Below are 14,533 nucleotides of genomic sequence, written 5' to 3'. Positions count from 1 at the left end.
TGCACTTAAGTGCTTTTCAACTAACATATAAACAAAACCATATCATTTATAACTTCTATGGTGAGTAATATTATAAAAAGAAAACATTATAAAGTATAACACAATGAAAAAACCAAAGTAGTAGATAGATTATCAACTCTTAACTGTGTTTCATTTTCAATATCAGGAAGTTATCACCCTACATCAAGACTCTGAAGCTTTAAGAACCTGATAACAAATCAATTGATACGTATTTTCCGTATACAAAATTAACACAAATTATTAAGTGGTTGTGAATTTAGTTGCTACTTGTGAGAACTGTTTGCTTAATTTATTCAATGAAAGTCTTAACATTTAAATTTTATTCAAACTAACAATTTTGTTCACAAACAACCTTTATAAAAATTCAGTCTTATTTTTAAGAATTGTCAAAACTTTCAAGCACATAGATGCCCAAAATTTTAAAGTCAAACACTTATCACAATTTGTTGGCATCACTTAAAAATAGAGTATAAATCTAGAATTTAACAAAAACAACTAATATATAAGTTGCCAACTGTCAAGGCTGTTAGAATGTTTAAATCCGAAATTGGAGAACGAATTCTCAGAATTTATTTAATCCTCGATTTTGTTTTTGCTGAACTTTCCTTTTGGACCGTTCAAATAGTATTAAATAGATTCAAATTTGATATTTACAAAATAAATAAAGGTGTGCCCCAGGGCTCCGCTTTGTCTCCGAAACTTTTTCTTATTTTTATAAATGATCTTTTATGTGATATTTCTAAATTGTCTACTGTCCCAAAAGGAAAAAGCTCCTCATTAGATACTAAATGTTAGTGTGGCACTTGCATGGGGGAGATTAAACAACTTTTAGTTCTAGGTACATAATGTGCATCACAAAACGTGTCTTGAGTGTTGAGCAGTTTCTTACTCCTTCTGATTTGGTTATAATTTACAAAGCCTTTATTCGTCTAAAATTAGAGTATAACTCCCATATTTTGCCAGGTGTTCCAATAACTCACTTGAGTCTCATTGACATAATTCAAAGGAACTGTAAGGCTCTTAAATGATAGTTGACCGTTTTTAACTAAAATATTTGTATCTCTTGAGCACCGCTGCGCCGCAAGATTTAATGCCTTATATTTTATTTTATTATCGCTTTTTTGATAAACTATGGTTTGATAAAATATTCAACTGAATTTATTCTATTAAGCATTTCAACAATACTCGCAACTTTAATAATTTTCATTAGTTTAACCTTGAGCTCAATTGCGAACGTACAGTTTAGTATAGAGATTCTTTCTTCAGCCGCACTACATGAATGTGGAGTGCTTTACTAAGCATTTCTAGAGTAAATCATAACAAAATGATGTTTTAAATGTTAAACAAATACCCAAAAAGTAGTATCATAAATAGCAGTGATGCCAAATCAATATAAGAAAATTTCACGTTTGTCAAGACCCTTTAGTAAATTTCAAATTTTTGTAATTGTTCTAATACAAAATTTACTTCAAACTTCTTTTTGATTAAAAACAATCTTTGCAAGCGGTTTTGTTTAATTTTAACTTATGTTACAATTTTTAAATAAAATACCAGCAGTAAGCTTACAAAACTAACATAGTAATACATAAATTAAGGAATTACACAGTTAGGTATATACATTTTGAGTTTGACAAACAAGTTTATATTGGATAATCTTAGGTACCAACATTTAAAATGATGATCACATGTGAAAATTAAATTAGGTTGAGCCTTAAAGAACTTTTCTCAAGTCTAAACAACAAACCTTAACCTATGAACCTTAAAATACAAATGAATTCCCATTTCACCTTAGTAATTTAGCATTTAAACTCTTTCACTTATTCTCACTTTAACTTAACACTTGCACAAACATACTCAATTTGGATGCAAGTACCGATTTTATTATAATCTGTGCCTTAAAGGACTCAAGTTAATTTATAATTTGGAATTCAGGCCTTGAGGTTTCGTCGGACAAATTTGTAGTTGTGGTTTCGCTCCGTCCACGTTAACGACGGCAGCGGCGCCAGAGTTTGGCCTCCATTTGTGAACAAAGGTGTTCACAAGAATGCTCGTCTCTGGGGCATTGTTTAAGTGCACATGATGAGTACCCTGGAGAGTATGGAATTCAAAATATGGATTGCTCTTCCGAAGAACCTCGATTACGGGGTTATTCTCATCGATTGTATGCGACTCGGAAGCCTTAATTACTAGCTGTGGAATTTTAATGCGTTTGGCCATGGCTATAATGAAGTTGTCGTCGAAACAGAATCCCAGGTAATACTTGACCCTTGGATCTCGAGAGAAATAATACTTGGAAGGGTACAATTTGGACTTGGAGACATTTGTTCGGATGAGATGCTTGCATTTATCAACGTCAACTGATCTGTTGGAGCCCTCGTGAACTCTTCCAACCAATTCGTCGTAGGTATACGATGGTGGCTCCCTAAAATCTGACTCTCGGATCCGTCTTTCCTCGAGCATAAATTTCTCGATCGAATAATTCAACTGCCAGATGCTGTGCGCCGGCGAATTAATTCGAGGATGCAACGAATCCAATTGAATGAGCATGTCGATTCGGTACGGGTATAAGGCAGCAAAGACAAAAGCAATAACCGAGCTCATCGAATGGGCCATTATTGAGACTTTATCCCAGTTATATTGGTCCATAACTCGAATAATGTCGGCCAAATACGAAAATCCATGGTAGACTTCTCCTTGGGGCCGACGAGATGATTTTCCATGACCAGCCATATCGATGGCAAGCACACCAATATGTGGTGGCATCAATGGAATGAGGTTGTCCCAAGTGCCATAGTTGTCTAGCCATCCATGGAGTGCGAGGATGGGTCGGACGTTCTTTTCGCCATACCAGCGACCAGCGATGTGACCCCATGGCACGGGGATGATGATCTCTTCGAACTGCAATGAAAAAGAAAAACACACCACAAGGGCTATTTTATAGTTTGGAATCGAGCGTGTATAGCGTCAGGGAAGCAAATTGAAATGTGGCTATGGGATTCGGATATCGTGTATAATGTCAAGGGGAGGATGATAAGGATTGCTATGGCTATGGTTGGGCTGTGGCTGTAGCTATGGTTCTGGATGGATGTGTACCTAGAATGAGTGCTTCAATGATGGCCATGAGAGCTGTTTAACTGTATAATAATGAGCTGAAATAGTTGTGAAACGAGGTTTGAAGGAAAAGAATAACTTTTAAATTGAATGGTGCATTTAAGGGCGAAACGAAAGTGATGTGTTTAATGGATGGACAAGTTGAGTTTAACGTGGACGTGGTAATTGGTAATCACGTGAAAGTGTTAGAGACGTTTTTTTTCTGTTAGAAAAGTTGTCTTTTATATTTTGTTATTTTAATTTAATTTAAAATGGAATTGGTTAGGGGATTTATTTACTATTTAACTCAATGAAATTGCATGTACATCTTGATAAAGACTGACCAGGTATTTAACCCTTCAGATCAGAAAATTAAGATTCTTGTGTCAAATTGTATGCATGTATGATTGTTAGTGCGTTGGATTGTCATGCCTAAGGTCTTGGGTTCAATCCCCGCCTAGGTATATGCCTTTTTAAGTACAAATTAGCTGTTTCGATTCGGCTTTAAACTGTGGGTCCGCTCCATTGCTGACAATATTACTCGCACGCAGAAATGGTTGAGAGTTGTAAGTCACTAGGCTCTGGTTCTCAACGGACCGTTGCGCCACCTAATTTATTTATTTTTATAAAAAAATCAATTTCAAAATTTTACAAAAGCTCAAGTAACATGAACAGTGTTGCTAAGTTTATTTACCCTTCTTTTTAAGTACACATTTCACATATTCATAAATTTTGAATTCTTAAAAACTTGATTTCAATATTTATCAACATATCGTCGTCGTTCTTTTAAAACTCATTTTTGCCGAAAATGGACTTAATGAGTTTTCATAGAACGAAGACGATATTATGTATTTACGTTTTCAAATTATTAGAAAATGTGCTTTCAAATTTTAGTTTTATTTTGAAAATGTTTCGATGGTAAGATTTTTGTTGAAAAATGATTAATTTTGTTAAATATTAAATTTTTTAAAAGTGTATACTATTGTCGTAGTATTTTGTAAAAATTTCACGAATTTTCAATTTTTGGATGCATTTATTTTACTACGCCGATATTATTGAATTTGTCCAAAATTAGTTAAACATTAACAATACCTAGATTTGAAAAGGTTTCTAAAATTTGATTTACACTTCAATTCAAAGAAGTCTTTAAATGAAAATAATTGTGTTGACATTTTATTCAAATTTAAAAAAAAAAACTTAAAACTCGAAGCCATTTTTAAACTAAATCAGCCGAAAAACTGGTTTTAAAGAAACTCAATAATAATATTAGTTAGATTTTATTGTAATTTATAATTGAATTGTTTGTATTTTTAAATTTTGATCTTTGAAATGGGTCTTATACAATGTTTAAATTTACATTTCAAAAAAAAATGTTTAAAGCTCTTAGCAAGGAAACAAGAACAAATATAAGGTTAGCAGAAACTCATTGAAAATTAAATGCTAAGAATTCTCATACATTTTGAGAAAATGTTGTCTTCATACAAAACTACTAAAATCTTAATTAATAAAATAAATAAGTTGGTGCAACAGTGTGTTGAGAACAAGGGCCTAGTGACTTACAAGTCTATCAAATCAAATGGGGTGGCGCAACAGTCCGTTGTGAACCAGGGCCTAGTGACTTACAACTCTCAACAATTCCTGTGTGCGAGTACTGTTGTCAGGAATGGAAGGGACCTACAATTTTAGGCCGAATCCGAACGGCTAGTTTGAGAAAGCACTTTTTCATGACAAGAATTACTCTTGAAGAAATTGTCAATTCCTCGCAAGAGGCAGTACCCGCGAAAATTAATTTTTTAAATTAAGGTGGTACAGGCAGGGATTGAACCCAAGCCCCTTGCATGACAGTCCAACGCACTAACCATCATGCCACGGGTACTACTCTTACAAGTCTATAGTAGTTAGAAAATTCAAAAGAACGATTGGTTTTATCCAGAGAATGGTGAAGCCATTTTAACATATTCATACAGTAAGACCCGGATTTTCATAGCTTTCTATTTTGTTCAGTGTTAATGAATTTAACCTAAACATTTAAATCAGTCGCACAACAACAAACAAATTTTCTTTTTATAGGAACTCTATGGCAAGTTTTGTATTCCTACACAAATTTGAACTCGAGATTTTAATCAAACCATACAATACGATGGTACACAATTTAAAAGTTTAAGGGTTTTAGTAGATTCGCGTAAGACAAATTTCTTTGACAAAAATCTAAATTTCGATTTTTTCTCAAAAACGGACCGATAGATTTTTTTTGTTGAATTTTCCCTAAAGTTTATTTCTAAATTTTTATTCTTCAATTCAAGAAATATATTTTTAAATTGCTTCAGAAGAAGATAAAACCGTATTTTTGTTCGGTTCAAATGATTTTTTTTTGCTAAAAAACGTCGTATACTCTTAAAAAATTTGTAGATACTAAAAATATATTTAAATATTTTTTTTTGTAGATACTAAAAATATATTTAAATATTTTTTTTTTTCAAAACTCAATATCTCAAAAAACAGGTTCTAATTTTTTAAGAAATTCAAATTTAAAATATACATTCATAGGCACTAAAAAACTGCATACCAAAAATACTTTTAAGAAAAAGTTGAGAAATTGTATATGTACACATGTTTATAGAAAATTAATAAAATAACGCTTTTACGGTTTTCGAAAACAAATTAATAAATCACAGTTCCTTTGACTTATTCGATGGCATTCAAAATTTTGAAGACAAACTTGCAATTCAATTTTTTAATTTTAAAACATGCATGCATATGCACTATTTTTAAACAGATTCCTTGGATCGAGGAGCAAGTTTGCGCGACCATTTCGTGAATTTTATTAACATTACAGTTCCCATAAAAAATTAATTGTAGTGGGTCTGCTTTGTCAAAATGATAAAATTGACATTTCTCTACGTTTCAAGGTCCCCAGAGTCGAAATAAAAAATGTGCGTGCGTGTGTACGTACGTCTGTACGTTCGTGACGTTTTTGTCGTCGTCCGAAGCTCAAGAACTAGAAGATATATCGATTTCAAAAAGATTTTGTTTTACACATAAAAATGCATATGCATAATCAAAAAAACTGAAACAAAATTGTCACCTCGAAAATTTTACGAATACAAAATGATTTTATCTCCAAAACAATTTTGTGCAACGCAAAATAACGTTTTTAACATCTCGTTAGATTTTGAGAAAAATCTAATTGACAGTTTTTTTTATAAAAAAATAAAAACCTAGACAAAAAAATAATAAAAGTAATAAAAAATTAAATTTCGACTCAAATATCTTTTCAAAACTTTGAAATATTGGCTTTAAGCAACTTTAATCTATTAAAAAATATCGTTTTCAATATTCAGTAAAATTTTGAGAAAAATCGAATTGACAGTTTTTTTTACAAAAAAAAAAATAAAAACTTGAAAGAAAATTTAACAAAAGTTTTTTAAAAATGTTTTTCGACTTAAATATCTTTTCAAATATTTGAGATTTTGGCTTCCAACTAATTTTAACTTATAACAAATATTGCTTTCAACATTTGGAAAAATTTTGAGAAAAATAGAATTGATAGTTTTTTTTACAAAAAATAAAAGCCTAACAAAAAAGCAATACCAAAACTTCGTAAAAATTTACTAACGACTCAAAAAGCTTTTAAAAATTAAAACTATTGTCTTCAAACTGTTTTTATTTCGCAGGAAATATTGCTATCGGTATTCAGTAGTTTTTTGTTTAATCCAACAGTCCGTTTTTGAATAAAAAAATAAAATCTACAAAAAATAGTACGCAAATTTGGTAAAAATTGATGTTCGGTTCTTGATATCCCTCAAATTAATTCCGTTCATCCAATTTGTAAAAATTTGAGAAATGCTACTAAAATTGGTAACATTTTTTTTTTCGACTAAAAATCAAATCAAGATTTTCAAACTAAACTATTTAATATTTTTGGTAATTGTAATTTTTTTTAGGAATAAATAAATAGGAATAAATAATAAATATTGTTGGTAATTTTAATTTTTTTAAGAATGATTCAACTGACAACTTTTTTAATCTAACACGAAAACATACAAACTTTTAAGCAAGACAAATAGACAGATGGGATGTTAAGTTATCAGTGTGGGTCGCATCCCAGCCTCTTTTTTTATATTTATCTCGAAATAAGTGCCAGTGCGCTCTAAAGAGGGTTCATTTGTAAACTCCTTACTGCGCATAAGTGCTTTTAAAATCGGAAAATTTAACGGGAGACATTCATCTGGGTTTTACTGTACTTAAATGATATTCCCTTGAAAGAAAACAAACTACTCTTACTTAAAACATAACTTATACTCTTTATTTCTTATGCAAACTTATTTTGAAATTGCCTAATTTTTATATTTTACTTGTGACATATAGGAACTACATAATGATAAATATTGCATTTGTAAAAAATTTCGAGCTCAAGATTTAAATCAAACATTACGATTGTAGAGAATTTGTAAAAAATGGGTCCCCAAATTATGTCCGTCTGTCATTCGTCGCCCCTACCACCAAACTAATAGGTCGGTAAAGTTCAAACTTGGAAATTAAGGTTTAAAGCAGGTTCGCGTTAGAATTATTTTTTACATTTTCAAGTCTAAAAATAACAGTAGCCCAGCTTAAAATTGGTTCGTCAAAAATTAGAAAATGAAATGATGTATTTTTATTAAATTTTTAAGTTTTTTTTTCACTTCACTCCAAAAGAGTTCCCGCGAAAAAACCGTTATTTTGTTTTTTAAGTTTTCTTAAGAAATTATGAACCTATTTCAATAATTTTTGCTGCACAAGCTCTTTTACTGTTTTAAATAAAAATATTATAATAACATGATATTTGAAAAAATTTATATTTAAATTTTTGCTTCAAAATTCGATACCTTGAAAAGTCGTCAAGAATTTTCACTTAAAAATCAAATGTGAAGCAAAAATTGAAAAATTTTAAATATACAAAATTACTTAAAAAAACCGCTCTAAGAATTTTTGAAAAAAATTAACAAGTAAATTTTGTTCTAGATTAATTGAATGACATTTAAATTTTTGAAGAAAAACTTATATTACAAACAAATTTTAAAATATAAGTATCACTTATAAACAGAGTCTTTGGGTACAGTAGCAAGTTCATTCGACCAAGTCGTGCACTTTATTTTTTGTATTTATTATTTAGAATATGGAAATCAAAAAATGTAAGAACATGAAAAAAAAAATAGTGAAAAATATAATCACATACATATAAAGCCTCCTCTTATGATATCAAACTATGAAACTATAAATTTTTACGTAATTAAAGTTATGTTGAAAATACAAAGTGCAAGCACCTTTTAAAAGCTCTCTTAAATTTGACACATAAATATAAACACTTAGCACATGGACTTGGTAACTTTTTGTTGTTATTTTTGCTCTGTTTATTTGATAAATCATCTCAATAAAAACTTACTTCTCTTGAATTTTCTTGTGTAAAATCTATTTCGAAATCCATTTTAGCGACTTTTCCAAATGCCTTTCTATATTCACTTACGCTAAACAGTCTTTTTTAATATCTAATCAATACAAATTGTAAAACAAATGATATGTATAATCTCTCTCTTGGGACAGCAGAATAAACTTGAACTTGTTCATTTGTCACTGACAGTTGACACTGAAAACTGAATGCTAAAATAAAATGAATACGACATAAAATAAAATTCAGCCTTTAGCTATTTACTCACATTAAAAAAAGCTTTAATCTTTTAGCTCTTGTGACTCTTGTGAGTTTAAACTTTAAGAAAAGCTCATACTGTATGTTAATAATTTACTAAACATTATCTGTATAAAAGTTGTGCCTACTTTAGTGCTTGCTGATTAGAACTTAATTATAGGCTTAATAAAAAAAAAAACAATTTAAGCTCTGATATTTAGTTTGACTTTGGTCATGAGCATGTGCGTGTCGATTAACTAATATTGTTTTGATATGATACTTTATTTCAATTTTTAGATAACGATAAACCAATAAGCTTTACTAAAATTAAACTCCCATAATAATGAAGGCAGTTCCGTGTTTTGGGTTAGATACCTATGAGTAGGTTATTTTAAACTCAAAACGGAGTTTAAAGAAAGAAGTATTGATGTTACGAGTACAATAAAAAAAATTCAATGCGAATTTAGACCTCGGAGCATACAATAAATTGGTGCGTTGGAGCCATGGATAATATTGGATATGAAGATAAAAGTGCCGAGGATTGCATGTGTTACGATTGTTAGTGTTAAAAGAGAAAGAGTTTAGGGGGAAACGCAGACAATGGAACCAGAACGGAGTAGATAAATAAAGATAACGTCTGAAATTTCCCTATGTATTTCCAACAAGTTCAAGTTAAGAAATCAAAATAAATTGAGGCGCTTAACATAAGCTAAGGCCAAGATAATGTTGAATAAAAGAAGTGTCATGTATATGTTGTAAAGAGTCTTCAAAAAATCTTTGTATCATCAGCATATTTGTACCTAGATAGAAGAATACTTTATGACCCTTTTTAAGATCGTTGATTGTAAGAATGAACAAAAGAGAAAGGGTTTGAGATTGCTGATCTGAAACGAACGCTGTAATATTGTTTTTCTAGGTATGAGGAAGTCAATTTCATGAAAGAGGTTTCAAAGTCAATTTGTTAATTTGAAAAGTATAAGTCTATGGGTAATATTATCAAATGGCAGATAGAGTGTAAGAAACAAATTTAACGCTGTTAGTTAGACTTGCATTTGAGAAAACCATACTGTCTTTGGAATATAAGTGATTTGAAGCGAAAATTTAATATTCCATACTAAATACTTTCGAAAAGTTTAGTTTTTGTAGCTCTATATATGTACATATACATATACATATGTGCTTTTGTGGACTGTGAATACAAATTTCCATACTGAGAAAACTCACCAAGGCTGAGGAATAGACTGAAGATTATTGAAAGAGGGAATGGTGGGAACGAGACGAAGAATGTTTTATTCCGGTAAAGAGTTCAATTTTGTCGTTGTATGAATGTTTTTTAGATTATTTTTTTTTATTATCCTGATCTCATTTCGTCATGTTACTAAACAAAATTTTTAATTTTAATATATTTTTAACTTACAATAAGAAGTTATTGTAATGGGTCCGATTTGTCAAATTGAAAATTTTGACATTTCTCGACGTTTCAAGGTCCCTAGAGTCGAAATAAAAGATTTTTAGAAAGATGTCTGTGCGTGCGTGTGTACGTACGTTCGTATGTCCGTACGTTCGCGACGTTTTTTTGGTCCTCTATAGCTCAAGAACCAGAAAAGATATCGACTTCAAATAAATTCTGATATACAGATAATAAGGCAGAAAGATTCAGAAAGGGCTCTCAAGAAAATTGTGTGGGTGGTTTTTTTACCATAGCAGTTTGAAAAAAGGTGAAAATGTTGGTTAACCCTAAATATCTTACGAACCAAAAACGCTAGAGACTTGAATTAAATTTTATATAATATAGTGTAACGTCATACCAAACAGGTATTTTTTTTGAAAAAAATCAATATAACGTTTTTTTTATAAATCAATAAAACTGAAGCAAAAAATATGTCACCTCCAAAATGTTACGACTTAAATATGATTTCATCTCTAAAATAGTTTTGTGCAGCCAAGAATATTGTTTTTGAAATCTGATAAAATTTTGAGAAAAATCGAATTGACAGTTTTTTTTATAAAAAATAAAAATCTAAAAAAACATTACTCAAAGTTGGTAAAAATTGAATATCGATTCAAATATCTTTTCAAAAACTTAAAATTTAGGCTTCAAACTTATTTTATTATATAAGAAATATTGTTTTCAACATTAGGACAAATTTTGACAAAAATCGAATTGACAGTTTTTTTACAAAAAATAAAAACCTAAAAAAAAAATGTATAAAAGTTGGTAAAAAATGATTTTCGACTCAAATATCTTTTCAAAAATTTGAAATATTGGCTTCAAACTAATTTTATCTTATAAAAAATATTGTTTTCAACAGTCGATAAAATTTTGAAAAAGATCGAATTGACAGTTTTCTTACAAAAAACAAAACTCTAAAAAAAACAATTCTAATACTTGGTAAAAATGTACTTCGATTTAAATAGCTTTTCAAAAATTAAAAATATATGCTTTAAACTTATTTTATTTCACAGAAAATATTGTTTTCGATGTTCAGTAATTTTTATATAAAAATCCAAAAGTCCGTTTTTTCATTTAAAAAAAAATCTACAAAAAATAGTACGCAAATTTGATAAAAATTGATATTCCAAAATTGATCTGACGAGAGATATATACAAGGATAATAACACGAAAGGATCTTTAAAGTCTTTTTCAATTCGTTTTATGAAACTTACTAGCGAGTTAGCCTTAGGAACCAAATAATCAAAATGACCTTTAAAAGAATGTTGTGAATCAAGAATAACTCCTAAGTCTTTAATACTTGAAACCCTATCTTAATCCACAGATTCAATTGCATAGTTGAATAACAAAGATTGTCTGGAAAAAGAAATCGTGTTACACTTTTTGATATTCAATTTAAGGCTATTGAAGTGACATCAATTTGATAAAAAATCAATGTCAGATTGCAAAAGTTGACAATCGTAGAAGCTCGACACTTTGAAAATACATATTTTCAGATCGTCCGCATATAATCAGCATTCACAATAATTAAAGACCAAAACAATATCGTTAACGAACATTATGAAAAGGAGCGGACCTAGGTTGCTACCTTGCGGGACACCTGATGTACATTGAATTTACTTAGAGTATGTATCTCCAATCTTAACTTGTTGTGTTCTACAAGATAAATATGATAAAAATATACCAAAAATCTCAATTTTTTTCAGAAGCATTTGGTGGTTCACAAAATCGAAGGCTTCACTAAAGTCAGTGTATACTGCGTCCATTTGCATTTTTTGTTCGATAGCATTAGTGTTAAATTGGTAACAGATGATCGTCCGAATATAAAACCATGCTACACTTCTGATATTATTCACTTGTAAGGAAGTCAAGCTTTATTTTCACCATGCTTTCAAACAATTTGGGAATTGCGGAGAGTTTACAAAATACCCCTATAATTTTCTACATTATTTTTAGAACCTGATTTGTGTATAGGGACCAAGTAAGAAAGTTTCCATTCATCAATTAAAAATACCTTCTTTAAGAATTGACAAATGATCAGAACGATTTACTGCTGTTTTTGATATTACTTTCAATATTCAAGATAAAAGCTCTATATAGAAACATACTAAGAACTACAAAATCTTTACGTAATTTACTAAAATTATCATTACGTTTCAAGTATGCATTACGTTTCATTCTTTTTAAATCACGAAGCTGCTTATTAATCCAAGGTGAATCCAAAGATTTTTTTGAAATAATAAGGAACAAATCTTTCAAAACCCATTAATACAATTGAAAGAAAGCGGTTGTACATATTTTTCAAATCAAGAAACATAAATTCATTTAACCAATCAATGTCAATAAGTATTTAGTTGAACAAAATTAGTTTTAGAAAAATTAAACGATCTAACAGTTTTTAAACATCATTTAACGAATAAGTGTAAATCGCTATTTCAACGAATAATTCCTCATGCTGAATAGATTCGTTTAAAAGTGAAAAAGTGCATTACTTAAGTTAACTTTGATTTAATCACAACGTATACAAATTAAGTCTAATATTTTTCATAAAGAATTATCTATATGATTAACTTGCAAGTAAGTTTAAAGAACATAAAAATCAATAAATGTAACTTCCAGATCTTGTTTAATATTAAATGGAAATAACATTTTATCCATTTCGGACCAATTCAAATGTACCTATATCAGATAGATTAAAATCACCTTAGACACACAAATTATCAGATATAGAACAAAGATTATTAATAAAATCAATATTGCTAACATATTTTTGATACAAATCAAGTGAACTACTTGGAGGCACATAACTTACAATAAAAAATACATTTGCTCTGGAAAAAGCATTTAAGTTGACGGAGATACAAACTTGTTCAATGTCCGGGGTTGGTAAAATAACTTCTTTAGAGCAAAGACGGGATTGAACAGCGATAATTATCTCTTCTCCATGTTCTCTAGAACGATCGATTTAAATCGATCGCGACCATAAACGTCATAGATACTACAATCAAATAGATCTGAAGAGACAATTCCGTTATAAAGCCATAAGAAAAAAATGGAATTTTCAGCAGTTGGCGTAATAGATTGTGTAGAAGTAGAACACAATAGTTTTGACTGCAAATTGGAAATAATACTTTGCCTGCGGTCTGCACAGACTTTTAGGGTTCAATTCTAAAATTTCTCGACGTTTCAAGGTCCCTAGAGTCGAAATAAAAGATTTTTAGAAAAATGTCTAAAGAACCAGTAGATATATCGACTTTAAATACATTTTTTCATTAAGTTAATAATGCAGCAAGAATTAGTGGTTTTTTTAACCAAGCCAATTTAAAAAAAGGTGAACATTTTGGTTTACCCAAAATATCTCAGGAACCAATAACGCTAGAGACCTGAATTACATTTTATATTATATATTGTAATGTATTACTAAACAAGTATAGTTTTTGGAAAAAAAATCCAATTCACGTTTACTTATAAATCAAAAAAAAAAAAACTGAAAACAAAATTTGTCACCTCGAAAATTGTACGAACAAAAAATGATTTTATCTCCAAAATAATTTTGGGCAACGAAAAATAACGTTTTTAAAATCTGGTATAATTTTGAACAAAATCGACTAAATATTTTTTTTTATAAAAAAATAGAAATCTAACCTAACAGTACTCAAAATTTCAAAAAAAAATAAATTTTGAATCGAATATCTTTTAAAAAATTTGAGATTCTGGCTTCCAACTTATTTTATTTTATAAGGAATATTCTTGTCAATATTTTGTAAAATTTTGAGAAAAATCTAATTACAAAAAATAAAAATCTTAAGAAGCAAATGTCTTAAATTATATAAACTTTAGAACAAGAAAACATTTTTTAACATTTGCTATTTTTTGTTATATAAAAAAACAAGTTAAACTTTCTTACTATTTTTATAAATATTTATAAATTTAAAATTTATAATTTCCTACACAATAAAATCGGACCAAGTTTCCCTAAAAAATGAAAAGTGTATTCACACAAAGATGTAAAATGCTGGATAAGTTAGCCACGTGGTTCAGTTTACCATTTTGTAAATGAACTGACAAATTTTGTATGATAAATGATTTACACAATTTGTTTAAATCTGCAAGAGTTTTGGTGGATGAAATTATCAAAATTTTTTTGGTAAATTTAACCCTGTGACTTTAAGTTACACGAATTTTGCTTTTGTTAAGGAAATTGCACAGATCACCATCTTTTACTAATAGTTCTAAAATTGATAAATCATTAAACTCAGTTTGTGCACACAATTGAATATTTTCTTTTGTGTCTAATTAGAATCTTT

At 29.4% G+C, this 14,533-nt stretch overlaps 1 protein-coding gene across 1 annotated transcript; it reads right to left on the bottom strand.

The window, feature by feature from the left end:
• Window positions 1–1,517: 1,517 nt before the first annotated feature.
• LOC129947726 (probable serine hydrolase) lies at window positions 1,518–8,736 on the bottom strand. The gene is made up of 2 exons (XM_056058389.1): window positions 8,534–8,736; window positions 1,518–2,919 (listed from the first exon to the last, which is right to left on the bottom strand). The coding sequence occupies exons 1-2, from the start codon at window positions 8,573–8,575 to the stop codon at window positions 1,936–1,938; spliced, it is 1,026 nt and encodes a 341-aa protein (XP_055914364.1). The 5' UTR covers window positions 8,576–8,736; the 3' UTR covers window positions 1,518–1,935.
• Between the last annotated feature and the right edge of the window lie 5,797 nt (window positions 8,737–14,533).

This window comes from Eupeodes corollae, chromosome 2 (assembly GCF_945859685.1).
Source record: "Eupeodes corollae chromosome 2, idEupCoro1.1, whole genome shotgun sequence".
Taxonomy (NCBI): domain Eukaryota; kingdom Metazoa; phylum Arthropoda; class Insecta; order Diptera; family Syrphidae; genus Eupeodes; species Eupeodes corollae.
Note: the sequence above shows the minus strand (reverse complement) of the source record. Positions and strands in the feature narration are given on the sequence as shown.